We start from the raw sequence: 17,536 nt of genomic DNA on the forward strand, positions 1-17,536 counted from the left end.
AAGAATTTTGAAGTGAAAAATTTGGGCTCATAGTGAAAGCAGCTCTTTTGCCCCTTTTCTGTTTGCAAATTTCTGTCCCCTTCTAACCATGAAAGGACCTACTTATAGGAATGAGGTCACTAGGCAATTTAATTTGACTCCTAACATACTCTCCTTAATGCACACCATGCCTTCTTGATTCTTTTCCTAGAAAGAATGGCTAGTTTTCTGCCTTCAACAGTCCCCTCAGCAATCCTGCAGGCAGCTTACATGGGCAAGATAAATTTTGAAAAGAGCCAGCCAGTCTGCACAAAATGGAGAATCCAATCTCTTGCCTTGTTGATTCACTGAGATTCTTTGCCTCATTTTCCCTTTAAAAACTGTCACAGGTGAGCAGAATCTTTAGAACTGGTCTCAGGACGGGAATCCACATTCTTCTCAGATTGTAGGCTTTTCTGATTAAAGCACTTACATCTGACATTTACATCTTGAATAACTGGCTTTTGAGTGGCAGGCAGCTGAACCTGAGTTGGTAACAGCATGATGATCAAGGAAACTATAGAAAGTTCCAAATAATGAAAACAAAGCTGTGTGGGGAAAATAGTGGAAATGAATCTGAAGCAGTAGGCAGTAATCGGACATGTTATTAATTTTATATGCCAAGCAAAAGGGTTCAGATTTTATCTTGAAAGCTTTGGGAATTATTGAAGAATTTTAAGCAGAGAAGTGACGTAATACAATTGGCATTATATCATGACATTTTGAAATTAGACAAGAATTGGCAGCAGCCTTTTTGTTGTTGTTGTTGTTGTTTAACAGTCACTGCCTCCACATTATATAAGCCTCTTTGCAATAACCTAAGCACCAGTTTCGAGGAGATGGAGAATTGTGCTTGCCAAATATAATAGCATGGAAAATCACATTTGATGAATGACAAACCTTAACTAAAGTGAAGAGTATACAAAGCATTAGTAGGAATTGTTCTGACATTGAAATAGATCATGCTCAAAAAAAGAATGAACAGTCTTAGCAATGGATAGACCACACACACACACCCCCATAGCTGAAGTAAATAGTTTGAAGCTGATTTGGCCAGATACTGCTATTAGACCTTAGTTCCCAGCAAACACCCTGTGGTCATTTTAATCTCAGATGCTGAGAAAAAAAATAACTAAATGTGTTTTGGGACTTTAGTGAACCACTCAAATTTAATTGCCAGACATGATTGTTTTCTATTATAGCTATCTTGGAACACAAATACCTGAAGTAGTGAGGCCTTAGTTTCATATAATATCTAGCTAAGAGATAATGAGACTCTAATAATCATGGAGGAATTTACATATTGAAATTATACTAATCCCCTTCATTATAAGATACATGCTTGTCCAAAAAATGCTTTCTAATAACTACATGCATATATTCAAGCCAGTTATGAAATTTAAAATTTTATGAAAATATTCCCAAATAAATAAGTAAAATTGGCTGAAAATGAATTAGAAAAAAGAGTAGTATATGAAACATTATGAATCTCATATCTTTTTCTTCTTTTATTATTTTTCTTTTTTGCTTTTTATTTTTTAATTTTAATTTTTTTATTTTATGGCCACACCCTCAGCATATGGAATTCCCAGGCCAGGGATTGAATCCAAGCTGTAGCTGTGAACTATGCCACAGCTATAGCAACACCAGATCCTTTAACCCACTGTGCCAGGCCAGGGATTGAACATGTGCCTCTACAGTGACCCAAGCTGCTGCAGCTGGATTCCTGACACACTGTGCCACAGTGAGAACTCCTCAATGCTTTTTATTTAAAAGTAAAGGGATATACCTAAGATGTTTAGGAAACCAATGAAAAGCAATAAAGAATTACAAAGATCTGTGAAATTGCTTTTTATAGCTAAGATACAAATTCAGGAAAAATAGTCACCAAAGGCGTGCATTATAGACTGCTCAATAATCCCGCCAACTTGTTATGTTGATAAACTTTCTATTTTATTTATACCAATATCTGTATCTCTTATCTATCTATCTAATCTATATGGTTTTTAGGGCCATACCCATGGCATATGGAAGTTCTCAGGCTAGGGGTCGAACTGGAGCTACAGCTGCCAGCCTGTACCACAGCCACAGCAATTCAGCACCTGAGCCACATCTGTGACCTACACCACAGCTCATGTCAGTGCTGGATCCCTGGCCCACTGAGAGAGGACAGGGATCAAACCCGTATCCTCATGGATACTAGTAGGATTTATTTCCGCTGCGCCACAACAGGAACTCCCTATTTACCATATCTTTAAACTTAATAAGTGTTTTTCAATTTTTTTAATTTTACCTTGCTGCTTAATTCCTTTTGCCCCTGAACATAGGCCAGCATATTGTTCCCTTTTCCAGGGGCCTGCCCCCAAACCCTAACCAATGCTGCAGATTTGTAATGAATTCATGGCACTATTATCCAACTACAGAGTAGTGGGTTAAAGAGAGAATTTGGGTGAGCTGTTTTAACTTTCAGGCATTTATTAACCAAAAGCTTGTTGTTGAAAATACTATGGAAATGATCAAGAAGCTATGCAGCAAACTGGGTGAGGCATGATTTATGGAACAAGTGATGTTTATACCACCTAAAGCAATTGAGACTTCAGATTAAAATAAAGTTTTTGTTTTGTTTTGTTTTGTTTAGTATTATCTCTGTTAAAATGTTGGCTTTTGGGGATTGTAGCAGGCAATTTTTATTCTAGACTAAAAACAAGGGTTTTTTGAGGTAAAATTTATATACCTGTTGACTGAACAAAACGCACAACCTAAAAGTTGAGAAGTATGTTTTATTCAGGTAATTTTCTGAGGACTTAAGCCAGAAGGCCTCTCAGATCACTCTGAGGAACTGCCCTTTAGAGGGAAGGGAGGAGTCAGGATACACAGGGGTGTTTACAACAAAATCCATGTAGTTGAAAAACCCAGAGATATTGTTAATTGGAAAAAAAAAAGAGGAGTTCCCGTTGTGGTCAGTGGTTAGTGAATCCAACTAGCATCCATGAGGACATGGGTTCGATCCCTGGCCTCACTTGGTGGGTTGGGGATCCAGCGTTGCTGTGAGCTGTGGTATAAGTCACAGACGCTGCTTGGATCAAGCATTGCTGTAGCTCTGACATAGGCTGGTGGCTACAGTTCCGATTGTACCCCTGGCTTGGGAACCTCCATGTGCCATGAGTGCGGCCCTTAAAAAAAAAAAAAAAAAGAGAGACACATTTCAACTTAATGAATTTATCCTTTCCTATGTATGGGAAGATGCATGTGTCTGGGCTCACTGAAGTCATTCCTTTGATGTATGTGCATCTTAACAACTTAAGGCCATTATCCTGTTCCTTACCATCTTTATTTCTCTCAGGGCTCACCATCAGGGGGTGGCTTAGTTGCTGATGTCTTGTTGGCTACAGTATCTTTCTTGATATATGGCTGGTGGCATTCATAGTCCACATCATAAAATTCACCATTTATAAATATAAAGTATACTGATTTTAGTGAAGCTACAGAGTTGTGCAGCTATCACCACAAACCGGTTTTAGGACATCGTCTTTTTTTTTAAAGTTTATTATTTGGCAAAATCAGTATGTTTGAGATCTTTCATAAATAGAATAAGCTAAGTGTATATAAGATTACTCCTAGGCCAGGTCTATCAATCAGCCCAAACAATCTGAAGTTATCTGGTGAATGGATACATTGAACCACTGCCATCTAGTTATAGGAGGAGATAATGGCATCTCCATGAAGAATATCATTCTGAAGGAAGAAGCAACCAGACAGCCAGATTTATCAAATAATGTGTTTCTCAGCAGAGGGAACCATGACTCTGACTCCAACCTGTATGCATTTCTAGAGGTTTGTTGCTTCTTCATTCTAGCATTTGATTCATCCCCAGCAGCTTTTTGCCTGATACATGTTAGGCAGTAAATAGATCTTTTTTTAACTGAAGTAGTTACTGAATGAGATAACTTGATTTATACAGAAGGATCCAAAAAGGCCATTTTCAAGACAATAGAGAATGTAGCACAATTTAATAAAATATACCATGATGACAGAAGGAGCCACTGTCATCCACTTTGCAACAGGATACTGAGTGGCTTTGGCATATGACATTTCCATTAATTGGCTGTAGTAAGAAACCAAACAATGCACAGAGAGATAGCAGGGCATATGGACAGAGTTGAACCTAAGAGACATGTTTTGGCAAAGGATCTAAGAGGAGATTTGGGACATTGAATCTAAGGATCTAAGAGGAATGTGATATTGAATCTCCCTGGAATATACCAGCATATTTGATGCATTTCAGAAATCTATGAGGAATAAGAGACCCCGCCCTTTTCCACCTCATTCCTTACCACCCTGCTCTTCTTCACTCAGCTCTCACCACAGTGGCCCTCTTTCTGAGCTCTTAGCATGGCAAATTTTCTTTCCTTAGGGCCTTTTTGCCAGCTATTTCTTCCTCATGGATCTTACAGGTAATTCTTTGGCTTCAGATTTGTGTTGACTTCCTAACTAAAATAAGCACCAAAACATCTTCTGTCATATCACTTAGTTTATTTTCTTCATTGAACTTAATATACAATAATATCATATATATATATATATATATATATATATATATATATATGACTTTAAAAAAATGCACAACCTGGAGTTCCCATCATGGCTCATGGGTAAGGAATCTGACTACTATCCATGAGGTTGTAGGTTTGATCCCTGGCCTTGTTCAGTGGGTTAAGGATCTGGCATTGCCACGAACTGCAATGTAGTTAGCAGACATGGCTCGAATCTGGCATTGCTGTGGCTGTGGCGTAAGGCTGTGGCATAGGCCAGTGGCTGCAGCTCCAATTCAGACCCTAGCCTGGGAACCTCTATATGCTGTGGGTGCAGCCCTAAAAAGACCAAAAAAAAAAAAAAAAAGCACAAATTGCAGTCCTCCACAGCCAATCCATATTCATTAAATCCTTCTCCTTTGTTGCTAAGCAGAGGGTTCAAGAATACATTAAAATCATAAATGCCAGCATAGGATTTGCAAGTCTACTTGTCTTATTATGAATGCATTTGCAACGTTCTAATCTATGTTCTTGTCCACATTCTATATAGGACGGGAACATTTCCCCAAGGGTATATAATCAGTACAAAGAAAGGCAGTAAATGCTTGTAAAACATTGTCATTTCTTCTGTATTATAAGTCCTTTGCTTACTGTCCCCACATTTACTGTTGTCTACACACATATGCAGGTATACACACACACACACACACACACACACACACACACACACACACGATCCACTTGGAAATACACAAGGCACATATAAAATGCAAAGGATACAGTATAGTTTTTCAGTGCCTAAAATATGCATTCTTGCCTTTTTCCCTTTGAAGGTAGAATGTAGAATTTTGAATTTTGTTTTGGTTAGCATGTTTAGTCAAGGGAAATTTCAGAGCAGAAATAATATATTCTGGCATCTTGTGAATATTTTCTCTTCAGACTATAAATACCTGTGGCTATTAGATTGTGTCAAAGCTTCATTAATCTCTTCTCTCCTGCTGCCTGACTGCTTTTTGATCATTTCACTGCTAATTGGTACTGAATGCAGGTGGACAGAGAGAAGCCGTTGATGGCTATTCATTCCCTTTCATAGTTATGGTTTAGAGAAGGGAAAAATAAATATGGAAAAAGTGAGGTTTGGTGCTGTTTAAAGATCTTACTGATCTTTTCAGTGTAGAAACATTGAGAATCAGGCTTATCTTAAAATACCAAATTACTAATGTAACATTCTTAGTGATCAATATTTCAATTCAATTCACTTTCAATAATTCAATTGATTACCTAAGAGCTAGGCCCTGTGTTGTATGTTAGAGATAGAAAAGTGGACAAGATTTGTCTACTTTCTGCTATCATGGAATTCATGGACAAACCTGAAATTTAGACAGCAAACAAGTGGTTAAAAAATGTGAGAAATGACAGAAGGATAAAAGACACAGGCATGAGGGCACAAACAAATAAGCTCAAAGACATTCACAGAGCAACGGCACTTGGGCTTTTTCTCATTTTTTCCACCATAAACTTTGTGCTCTCAAGGCAAGAAGAATGTGGAGAACATGTGATTGACTTGGAGTGGTGATTTGGAATGATGGCTAAGCTAATAACCTGCCTTTTTAAATAAGAAGCTTTGATAACTAAGTGCATCAACTTGATTCAATAACCTCCTCCCATCAGGCTATTAAAGGGTCGAGCTTCAGGGTGTGTTCCAATTAAAGCAACTTACACTGGATCACAGAAGAATGGTGTTTTAAGAACGCTTGGAAATATCATCCCTTTTATATGGATGATAAAAATTAGGATTAGACATTTAAGTGACATTTTTTTTTTTTTAAATCAGATAGCCAAGATAGAACCTCAGATCTTTTGACTCAAATATATGGCAAGGTTATGAATTATGCTCCTTAAGTCCACATGACTCCTTGACCCACACAGACCCAAACCTGCAGTCTCCACTTTATCAGACCTCCACAGGTGAAACAACCAAGCCCATGAAGTGGTTGACTTTCCAGGGACAAAGACAGCCCCCAAGGAGAAAGCTATTATTTTTTTTTCTTTTTAGGGCCACACCTGTAGCACATGGGTGTTTCCAGGCTAGGGGTAGAATCAGAGCTACAGCTGCTGGCCTACGCCACAGCTACAGCAACATGGGATCTGAGATGCGTCTGTGACCCACACCACAGCTCACGGCAATGCTGGATCCTCAACCCACTGAGCAAGGCCAGGGATCAAACCTGCATTCTCATGGATCCTCGTTGGGTTTGTTAACCACTGAGACATGAAGGGAACTCCAAGACAGTTAAATTTTTACACCATGATCTCAACTGCCATCCCAGACCTAAAGAACTCAGCACATGACCCCCTGCCTATAAAACCTGATTCTCTCCCAAATGGCTCTGAGTGCCTCTTGCTCAGGGCTCCTGGCCACTCTGCTGGTCAATAAATCTTGCTTGAGATCTCAGTGCTGTGGTCAACTGTTTTTCTTTCCCCAGTGCTCTAACAGCTTTCAGCAATTTTATTACCAGTATATACAAGAGGGCAAACACATATGCAATCTTTGGGATTTAGATTTCAGATCATAGATTTAAAATTACCATGTATCATCAAAAATAAAAAAATTAAGAATACCTATTATTCTTTAACTTTCCAGACCACAATTTGGTGACCTAACTCAGGATTTGACAACAGTTATCATTTTCTAGTTCATTTCTAAAGGAATCTGCATTACTGTTCATATCCTCTCTTAATTCCTTTACATTCAGCCTTAATTCCTTCAGTACTTTCACTACCTCCATTTTGAAGTCAATGTCTGTCAGACTGCAGAGGTCTGTTTCATTGTTGACTGCTTTAGGTGAATTCTCCTGTTGCTTTAACTGGGAATGGTTTCTGAGCTGCTTCATCTTGCTTTTGTTTTTCTTTTTCTGTGAGTTTGGGGAAGCCAAACTATAGTCTTGTAAGGCTACTTCTATGCAAGAGTACTGGTTTGTATTTTTGGGGGGTTAATATTTATTTTTGGTGTGGGAGTTTGAATATTTGCTGTCTCTTTGGTGTGAGCAGGCTATTATCCCCAGGATGCTCAGTGTGTTTTCAGGAAGAAGGCGGCAATGGGTAGGGTTAGTAGGCAGTGCCTGGTTGTTAGGCTCTCAACAGCAGCAAGGACCTGTAGGAAGGTGGCACAGGCTATATCTAGTTGCAGGGCCCTGGGAAGTGGTAATGAGCTCTAGGCAGATCTACAAGATAACCAGAGCTTTTGGCAGTAGCTGCAGCAGGTTGCGTGAGTTCTCAGGGGATTGTGTTCGATTGCAATGCCCTCCTCTGAAGTGATTGGAACAGCAGGTGTTGCCTGTTCAGGGACCCCTAGTGGTAGCGGGCCACAACTGCTTCTGGAGTCAGTGATAACTGCGGTGGTTTGCCCCCACCACCTATAGACCTTGCTAGAAGCAACCCATCTCACTTAGCCAACATAGGAAGTGCTGTACAGGCTGCTCCTAGTTGCAGGATCCTGGGAAGTGACAGAGATCAGGTGTGTGGGCACTGCCTGGAGCATTTGGCAGTGGCAGCAGCAGGGCGGGTGTGTTCCCAGGGATGTGAGAGCACCAAAAGGTGGTGTTCGGTCACAGTGCCCTCCTCTGTGGTGCCCTTGAGGTGAATGGGGCTGCAGGTGGTGTCTGTTCATGGATGCCTAGTGGTGGCGAGCCACTCCCATCTCTGGAGGCAGAGATAACTGCGATGGTTTGCCCCTGCCTCCTGTAGACCATGCAAGAAGCACCTCGTCCTGCGTAGCCCCCACAGGAGGTGCTGCAAAAGCTGGTCCTAGTTGCAGGTTCCTGGGAAGGGACAGTGATCAAGCATCTGAGCACTGGCCAAAGCATTTGGCAGTGGCAGCAGCAGGGTAGGTGTGCTTCCAGGGGAGCAAGAGCAACAACAGGTGTTGTTCTGTCACAATGTCTTTCTCCAGGATGCCCTCTGAGGTGGCTGGGGCTGCAAGTGATTTTTGTTCCGGTATCCCCAGTGGCAGGGGGCCATGCCCACCTCTGGAGCCAGAGATAACTGCTGCAGTGTGCCCCTCACCACCTGCAGACCACGCAACAAGCACCCTGTCCCACTTACCCCTTGCAGGACACGCTGTACCAGCAGCTTCTAGTTGTAGAGTCTTGGGAAGGGACAGTGACCAAGTGTCTGGGCACCACCCAGAGTGTTTGGCAGTGGCAGCTGCAGGACGGGTGTGTTCCCAGGGGAGTGAGAGCAACAGCATACAGTGCTTGGTTGCAGTGCCCTCTTTTTTTCTTTTTTGCCAACCCCTGAGGTGACTGGGGTCACAGGTGGAGCCCACTCACAGGCCCCCAGTGGTGGCAAGCCACATGTCCCTCCGGCCTCCTAGCCGACCGCCAAGGTCTGTCCCTGCCACCTGTAGATCCTGCAAGAGGCACCACCTCGCACTTAGCCCCCTGATGCCCTTAGCCCACTCAAGAGGTGCCTGGGCACCACTCGCCTGCACAAGAAGTGCCCAGTTTCCCCAAATGAACAAGAGGCTTCTTGCAGCCTGTGGCCTGCTCCAGAGCCTCCCCACCCACTGAGAGCCCAGGGGCAAGCGCGTGCTCTGGTGCAGGGCGATTCCTCCGGCGGCCCGCCCCTCCCTGACAATGGCGCCTTCCCTCTCCCGGCTGCGGACTTTCTCCCGGGTTCCCTCTGCTGTGGCGTTCCACACCCCAACCCACAGCATACCACCCCCCCCCACCATGGCGCACTGCTCCTTAGCCCCTTAGGCTGTCTCCACACCGCCAACCCCAGTCCTCACCCCAGGACTTACCTCCAGAGCCTGAGTCTCAGCACCCAGTCCCCGCCCCACCGTCTCAGACTGTGGTGTCCAGGCCGGTGGTTCAGATGATCCCTGTGGCTCTCACTCTGCTTTGCTGTTCTCAGTCCAGCTGCTACACTCTTCTGGGTGGCTTTGAGGTCACGCTGACTCGGCTGATCTTTCCATCAGTTTAGGTGGCTTCCCAGGTTGTGGGTTCCTTTTCTCCTTCACAGCTCCCTCTCAGGAATGCTAGTCCCACCCTGATTCCTTTTCTCTTTTTTTTCTTTTGTTCTACCCAGTTATGTCAAGTTTCTTGCCCTTTTTGGAGGTTTTAGTTCTTCTTCCAGCATTCAGTTCATGTTCTGTGCGAGTCGTTTTAGATGTAGATGTGTTTTTTTGATGTGTTTGTGGGAGAAGGTGAGTGTGACCTCTGGCTCCTCCGCCATCTTGCTCCGCCTCTGAAAGTTTTTTCTTAACGCAAGAGTTTTTAGTAACTGCTGATTTGTTTTCTCAGAGGTTACCTGCGTTTAAAGCTTCTAGTGCAGAATTATCTAAGGCCACCTGCCAAATATGACCATTTCTGAATTATAGAGTATATCTTTTGCTATTGTTGAAAATGATAAAACAGTGAAATAATTTCGTTAATTTTAGGTAGATTCAGATTTAATTTTTTAAAAAGAATAAATGTTTTACTTAGTGCTTCTTATCAGAATTATCTTATGGAAGGGTTATCAAACTGGTTATACTCTGACAAAATTACTGAACAATTCTTGTAACTTTTACTTATTGTATAAGGTGAGGAAGCTATCTGAAAGAGAGCCATTTTTAAGCCCTCAATCATATTTCTTCTTTCCACCTTCCTCAATTTGTAAGCCCAATGACATCCGCCTCTTTAACAGAAAATCTTATCAATATGAAATCAACCTATCTAAATACATTAGGAATGCCCAACATTCCCATTTCATGGAAATTAAATTAGTGAGTTACTTGTGTGATGAGAAAATCATGTTATGGCCACTGTGGCTTAAAGCAACTAAACAAGCAAAGCTTCAGCTCAGTTTGCTTTTGTTATTTCCATGGTAAGTGTTCAATAGCCATATTTCTTAGATTTCAGAGATGAGATTTTCAGATCTCAGAGCATCTTCAAGGCCCAGGAAGTAAGAACAGTGGCAAGTGATAGGATTGGAGTGTTTTAATAAAGTATAAAGCAAGCAACAACCCTATTTTATGATGTTCGAAGGTATTTCCTCTAAAACTGTTCAAAAAGTCTGTGATAGGAATCAGAACAAGTATGTCTTTTGGCAATAACCTTAGTTCAATCATTATGTTATGATACTTCTGTGTATTATTTAGAATATTTTAATTGCAAATAAATATTTCCATGCAGGAGAATAGTTGTTGGAGGGCACATAAATTTAAAGAAAAAATAATTTTGTTATGGGGCATTTATTCTACTCTCTATTAGGCAAATCCTTCTATTTGGAGGCTCCTTACTCTGGTTGTGACACTTGAAATCTGAGTTGTGAATGTTGCTAGAATGAGCATCTGTGAACAGAGTGAAAACCATAATTCAGGCATGCATTTGTTTTCTCTTGTTCCCCCTTTCAGATATTCAAAGGAATCCCTTTTCAGCATTTGTATGCTCATGTTGTACCAAGTATTCCCTCATCAAAATAATATTTTAAGAACTGATAAAGACTTTCAGAAAAAAAAAATCTTGGTACAGTTATGTCAGTAGGTTTACAAAATTCTTATCAATTTTTAAAAGTCTGTCTCTCATCTTAGCACCTGTTGCTTACAGTTAAATGACTTTCAGTTGAGCAAATAGAGGAATATTTGGTGGGAAGGTGGGGATAAAGTATATAGTAATGGTGAAAAAGGGAAGTCATTTAAAATTGTGTTTAAGTGAAAAAACCAAATTTCAGTCCCTTGACTTTCATTTTTCAATATCCTGTGGGTTATCTGATGATAGATTAACAAATAAAATCTAAGAGTGGTAGCATGCTTTTTTAGATGATTGAAAGCCAACAGTATAAAAAGATGTAAATTATTTAATGTAAATTTGAGATTCTCATGAGGAATCTCATAGCTAATTCTTCCAGGCCTTGCTTCCACAATAGATTTGTCATGAAATTACACACATGTGAAATATTTTTTAATTTAATTGTAATATAAATATATTAGGGAATATAAGTAGAAAATATAGACCTATTACAAGCAAAGATTATTTGAGAAATAATCTAATATACGGCTTTTCTGCCTTTTTATAAAAATGTATCATAGTTGATTTACAGTGTTGTACCAATTTCTACTGCACAGCAACGTGACACACACACACACATATAAAAAATACATATTTTTTTTAAAGGGAGTGTATGTATATATAAAAATATATACAAATATATATATGTATAATCCCCTTCTTATATTATCTTCCATCATGGTCTATCCCAAGAGACTGGATATAGATCTCTGTACAGTAGGATCTCATTGCTTATCTATTCTAAATGTAATAGGTTGCATCTACTAACCCCCAAATCCCAGTCTATCCCACTACCTCCTCCCTCTCCCTCCTGGCAACCAGAAGCCTGTTCTCTGTCTTTTCTGCCCTTTTTTTTTTTTTTTTTTGCCATTTCTTGGGCCGCTCCCACGGCATACGGAGGTTTCCAGGCTAGGGGTCTAATCGGAGGTGTAGCTTCCGGCCTATGCCGGAGCCACAGCAACGCAGGATCCGAGCCGCATCTGCAACCTGCACCACAGCTCACAGCAACGCTGGATCCTTAACCCACTGAGCAAGGGCAGGGACCGAACCCGAAACCTCATGGTTCCTAGTCGGATTTGTTAACCACTGAGCCACAACGGGAACTCCTTTTCTGCCTTTTTAAGTCAAGGTATGCTTTCCTGCCTTTCCTGATGAAGCCTAGGAGTCCCAACTACATAAGTTATCTGTGACACTGTTGGGAAAGCTCTACACAAGTATAACTTTTTATAAGTTGATTTCCATTCTTTTGATTTTTTTTAAGTGATACCATACCACATACACTCCAAAGAAACCAATTTGATCCTCAGCTGTTTTTGTCTTTTTTTTTTTTTTAAATTATGGAGTGTATCTGATTTGTGCTAATGACACAAATTAGTCTGCAAGTGAATTTTTATTAAGTATCTTGTCATTTTGGGTCAATTATGTGTAAAAGTAACACAAAGGCATAAAACATTAAAATATACATAAGCTCAAAGGATAAGGCATGCTCCCAGGAAAATCTTTGGCAGTTGTCCGTCTTCTTAAGAAAACAAGCACATCAGCCTCATCCTTATGAGAGAAACCTCTTTATGTCCTAAATTGATGATAGGGCACAGTAATAAAAAAGTGCATGAGTCCCTCAACTTATCCTCACTAAGTCTAATAAATAGAACAGCCTATGCTCCAAACCTGCTTCCAGTCTTGTCTCTCCTATCCCCAACACAATTTAGAGTCATATCTACTTTTTCTTTTCTCTCCATGTTACACGCTGGAAGAGAGTGATTGAGTCATCTGATGTTCTTATTTGCAGCAGTTATACACCTTAGTTACACATTACAGTTTCCTAGGAATCCTTGAAAATTTACTTATTTCAAGTGCTAGTAAATCACATTCTCTAATTTGGGGAAGACAAGATGCCCCAGATAAAGTAAAACTGTTTATATATAATATGAGTGATTAATATGTTAAAATGCAACATAAAGATGAATTCATAGAAGGTACTGATTATTGTCAGCTTATTAAAAGACCATGGTTGGGAGAAGTTAGGGCTTGAGCTAGAACATGCAAAGGATATTCTAGATGAAGGCCTAAGGAGAGAGCTTGATTGATGGAAGGAAAAAATATGACCTATGCCTGTGACTCCAAATGAACTAGATTGGTTGTGGAAGAGTGATGAGAGAGGACCGGATAGTCTTAATATTCATTTAGGAAGCAATGGGAATTGATATTATATAACTGGGTAAAGCCAGATGGTAGAGATGCCTGAATAGAAGGCTGAAGGTTCATTCTGGAGTTAAAATTATTTTCATCAGCAAGGAAAAAAATGAGATTAGAGAGAGAGGACAGCACCCAAAGCCTTCGGGGTTCTAGAGGGTACCTATCGTAGTCTGTTTGTTTGTTTGTTTGTTTGTTTTTTGTAGCAGGTTTGATGACTTGGAGCTATCACTCTTCTCTTAATATACATCTTTCTCACTGCTCATCTGCCTACTGTTTGGATATCCCTGATACCTGAATTTGAATGTGCAACTTTTGGAATGCATTTGTGTTTATGGACTATGTCTCTGGGATTTTTCATTGTATATCCCTTGACAACTGGTCCAAAAGTTTAAGTAGTTATTTTCACAACGGTAACGAGCTCTGCTCAAGTTATGCAGTCTTGGATAAATCACCCAACCTCTTCAGTTTTAGTTTCTTCATTGATGCAACAAACAAACAAGTCTAGGTATTTTCTAATCTTACATACAGAACTAACATCACATATGTTTCTGATGATTATTCTCAGCCATACAAAGGATAAGGTTTGTAACTGAGATTGTGTATTAACCATCTGCCCTCACTAGGTTTGGGCAATCTATAATTTAGATATGGAAATGTACAGCTTTCATTTTATCTCATCAATTCAAAGAAAAATTACTAATGTTGGACAAGAAAGAATATTGATCTTATTTATTTTTGTTTTTTGAACTGATAAATGAAGGTAAATTAAAAAAATTGTAGGTTAATAAACTATACTAGCACAAATATTTAAGATCAGTAAAGGAAATCATCAGACTCCATGTCATTCAGACATAAAATTTACAGAGCAAATACTTACCCTTTTAAAAATTTTAATATATACCTAAAAATGGACCATTTAGGATTACATAATTATATAACATTGATACACTTAGATCAATGTGAATGGATATATTTTTCTTTTCAGTAAAATAGTTTCATGCTTATAAAAATCACTAAGTCCACTTGGGACAAAAAGAATGAGATACAGTAGAAATAAACTGAGTTGTAGATAGGGTAAGTGAGGCAAATATTATAAAGTTGACACACACACACAAAAAATAAATACACTTTTCTCTTATTTAAAGGCAATTCACAATCATATCCAGGAATTTTGTGAGAATTTAAGGCCATTTGTTCTAAAGAAATGCTTTAATTTAGATACGACTGTCATTCTTGACACAAAACTGTAGTTCTTGTAAAAACTGTACATGCAAAAACTCTTTACAATTAACTGTGGACAGACAGATCAGTATATAGGAGCAGGTTTTTTCACAAATGTATTGTGCACTAAGTCACATGGTTGTGTATATTTAACTGGGAATTTTTGACAAAAAACTTCCAGCCTGTGCACCTTGTGTGGCAACTTGGAAAGAAATACAAATTAAGAGAGCCAGTATCCCTTTGAATTAAAATATCTAGACAAGGTATAATGAAATAAAAAGTTTAAAACATCTGCTACATGGTTTATAGTTAAATATTCTGGGCTTTAACCTTTCTACATAGTATTGTAGACCATAGTATAAAGACGTTACTTTTTTACACAAAGTATATTCTGTGCATTTACAGGTCACTATATTTGACTTTTTATTATTTCTACTTAGCATTACAAAACATAAACAAACTGTAGTCTAAATTCAGAACCCAAACTGCATGAAAAATGCATGTGCTTTCAGGATACACATCTGCTAAGTGTAAACTCCCATACTTGGCAAATAGCACAGAGGAACTGATTACTAAGCAAATGCAGCTTCATAAGACAACTCACTTACTGAGAGACATGAAAGAATCTTTCCCTTCCCTTGCTCACAATTGCATTTGTCCAGTCATTCAAAGAGATATTGCTCTTGTGATTATAGCTATTGCAATTTAGAAGACAAAGGATTCAATATTCAAAATTTGTATTCTTAAGAACAGTTATAAAAGTATTGAGAGTTAAAAAGTAGTAACATGTAAACATTGATACAGAGAGACTGCTTTCCTATACATACAGCAGTCGAGGGCAATATTTGATTTAAAAACATAGCTTGTGCTTGTTCCCAACAATACATTGGAAATAGCTGTTTCTGTCCAAAAAACATTTAAAGATTCAGAGAAGACATCCATATTTTGCTTTAAGCATTTAAACAATATTTCTGTTGCTCATGCAACAACCATATTTACAGTTTTGGTTTAGGAAGATAATTAATTTTGGATTCAAGAAAGCATGTTAACCAATACTGCTGAAACCAAACTGAGAAAAGTGTCTCAGTCCCTGGTTCATTATAGAGCACCAGGAGCAAAGTATGGACTCAGCAGTTCTAACCGAAGCGTAGTCACATTAGCATTTTGGAGTACAGTCATATCTGAGTCTGTAACACATGTGTAGGTGGAGTGTATGGGGGAGGTGCAGGTGATGGCTTGATTCCTCTGGCCCTCATGTAGGAGAGAAACTGCTCAGGGATCTCCGCTAGGACATCTTTAGCCAATCTAGCCATGCTCAGTATGTGGTTTCCGCTTCTGTCGACATAATCCCTGAATGGCACAAACTAAAACAGAGGTGAAAGTTATGAAATAGATATTAGCATGCTATTTGTTAGTCACAAAACCTAGCACATATCAACATCTGGTTGTGGGAGAATCAGAGAAACCTGGAGTAATGGTGAGACGCATAATAATTACTATGCATTTTTTTGTGTTTATATCCTTTATTCTGTCACTATTCGGTATATCACATTCATTGATTTTCATATGTTGAACCATCCTTGTATCCTAACTATAAATCCCACGTGGTCATGGTTTATGATCCTTTTAATGTGCTTTTGGATTCGGTTTGCTAGCATTTTGCATCCATGTTCATTAGGGATATTGGCCTGTAGTTTCTTTTCTTGTGGTGTCATTGGGGAATACTTGTATCAGGGTAATGCTGGCCTCCAAATGTGCTTTGAGTGCTTTTAACCTTCAGTTTTTTGAAAGAATTTGAAAAGGACTGGTATTAATTCTTCTTTAAATGTTTGACAATTCATCATATAGCCATCTGGTCTACTAATGCATTTTAAAGAGATTCATTACAAATAGCTCAAGCAGTGACCACACCTTTCTAATATAAACCTTATCTAAAAAGGGATATAATGGTTATCTATATTTTTCCCCACATAACTTCTGTCTTCTGGTCATCAGATTGCTCCATGTGTTCTGCAGTTCTGAGTTCTATACCCAACCTGACTCCCAACTGGTCAGGTTAGGATGGAGCATTATCCTATTTACAGCTCAGTTTCTCATCAAATGGAGTTCATACATGACTAATTCATCCTTCAATGGAGAAGTATTACTAAATGCAGGGTTAAAAAGCAGTGTATATTGTTAAAGAGTTCTAAACATACATGAATTATTTTTTAATTGTATTACTAGAACATCAAACCAAATGGACAATGAATATAAAATTTACATAGTTCACATTTGTAGGAACCTGAAATCCTTAATACATTTTTTTTGTCTTTTTGTTGTTGTTATTGTTGTTGTTGTTGCTATTTCTTGGGCCGCTCCTGCGGCATATGGAGGTTCCCAGGCCAGGGGTTGAATCGGAGCTGTAGCCACCGGCCTATGCCAGGGCCACAGCAACGTGGGATCCGAGCCGCGTCTGCAACCTACACCACAGCTCACGGCAACGTCGGATCATTAACCCACTGAGCAAGGGCAGGGACCGAACCCGCAACCTCATGGTTCCTAGTCGGATTCGTTAACCACTCCGCCACGACGGGAACTCCCTTAATACATTTTGACTCCTGTACCAGATGTTGAGTTTTTTTTTTTTTTCTTTCTGTTATTTGGAAAAGAAAAACAAAACAAAACCCCTCAACATAAGATTTTGGTATACTTCTTATTGGAAAATAAAATATCATCATTCTTATTTTTACATCCCATAAAAATGTCAGCTCAACACAGAACGCACTGACAATAGCTTGCCTGATCCCATTCTCATTTATAACAGTTACCTAAGTTAAACATTGTGCTGCTTGAGGACATTATTTCAGTTTCACCTTAGAAACGTAATGATTCTTGAAAGTAATTTGGGAATGATTGGAGCTATTAATGTGGTGATAGTTTGGAGACAGTAATTTTAAGTCTTGGAGAAAAAGCACAGTGAAGACATTTCAGGATGGTGAACAATTTTCAAAAATTATATTTAAAAGTTTGAAT

The 17,536-nt window shown here is 39.3% G+C and overlaps 1 protein-coding gene across 1 annotated transcript in view; it reads right to left on the bottom strand.

Annotated features, from left to right (window-relative positions):
- Positions 1–14,005: 14,005 nt before the first annotated feature.
- The window catches only part of CPNE8 (copine 8), a 266,575-nt gene continuing 263,044 nt past the window's right edge, over positions 14,006–17,536 (bottom strand). The window contains exon 20 of the mRNA XM_047787960.1: positions 14,006–15,885. Within this exon, the coding sequence (XP_047643916.1) occupies positions 15,697–15,885 (189 nt within the window). The 3' untranslated portion in view covers positions 14,006–15,696. The remainder of the gene's footprint in view (positions 15,886–17,536) is intronic.

This window comes from Phacochoerus africanus, chromosome 7 (assembly GCF_016906955.1).
Source record: "Phacochoerus africanus isolate WHEZ1 chromosome 7, ROS_Pafr_v1, whole genome shotgun sequence".
NCBI lineage: Eukaryota > Metazoa > Chordata > Mammalia > Artiodactyla > Suidae > Phacochoerus > Phacochoerus africanus.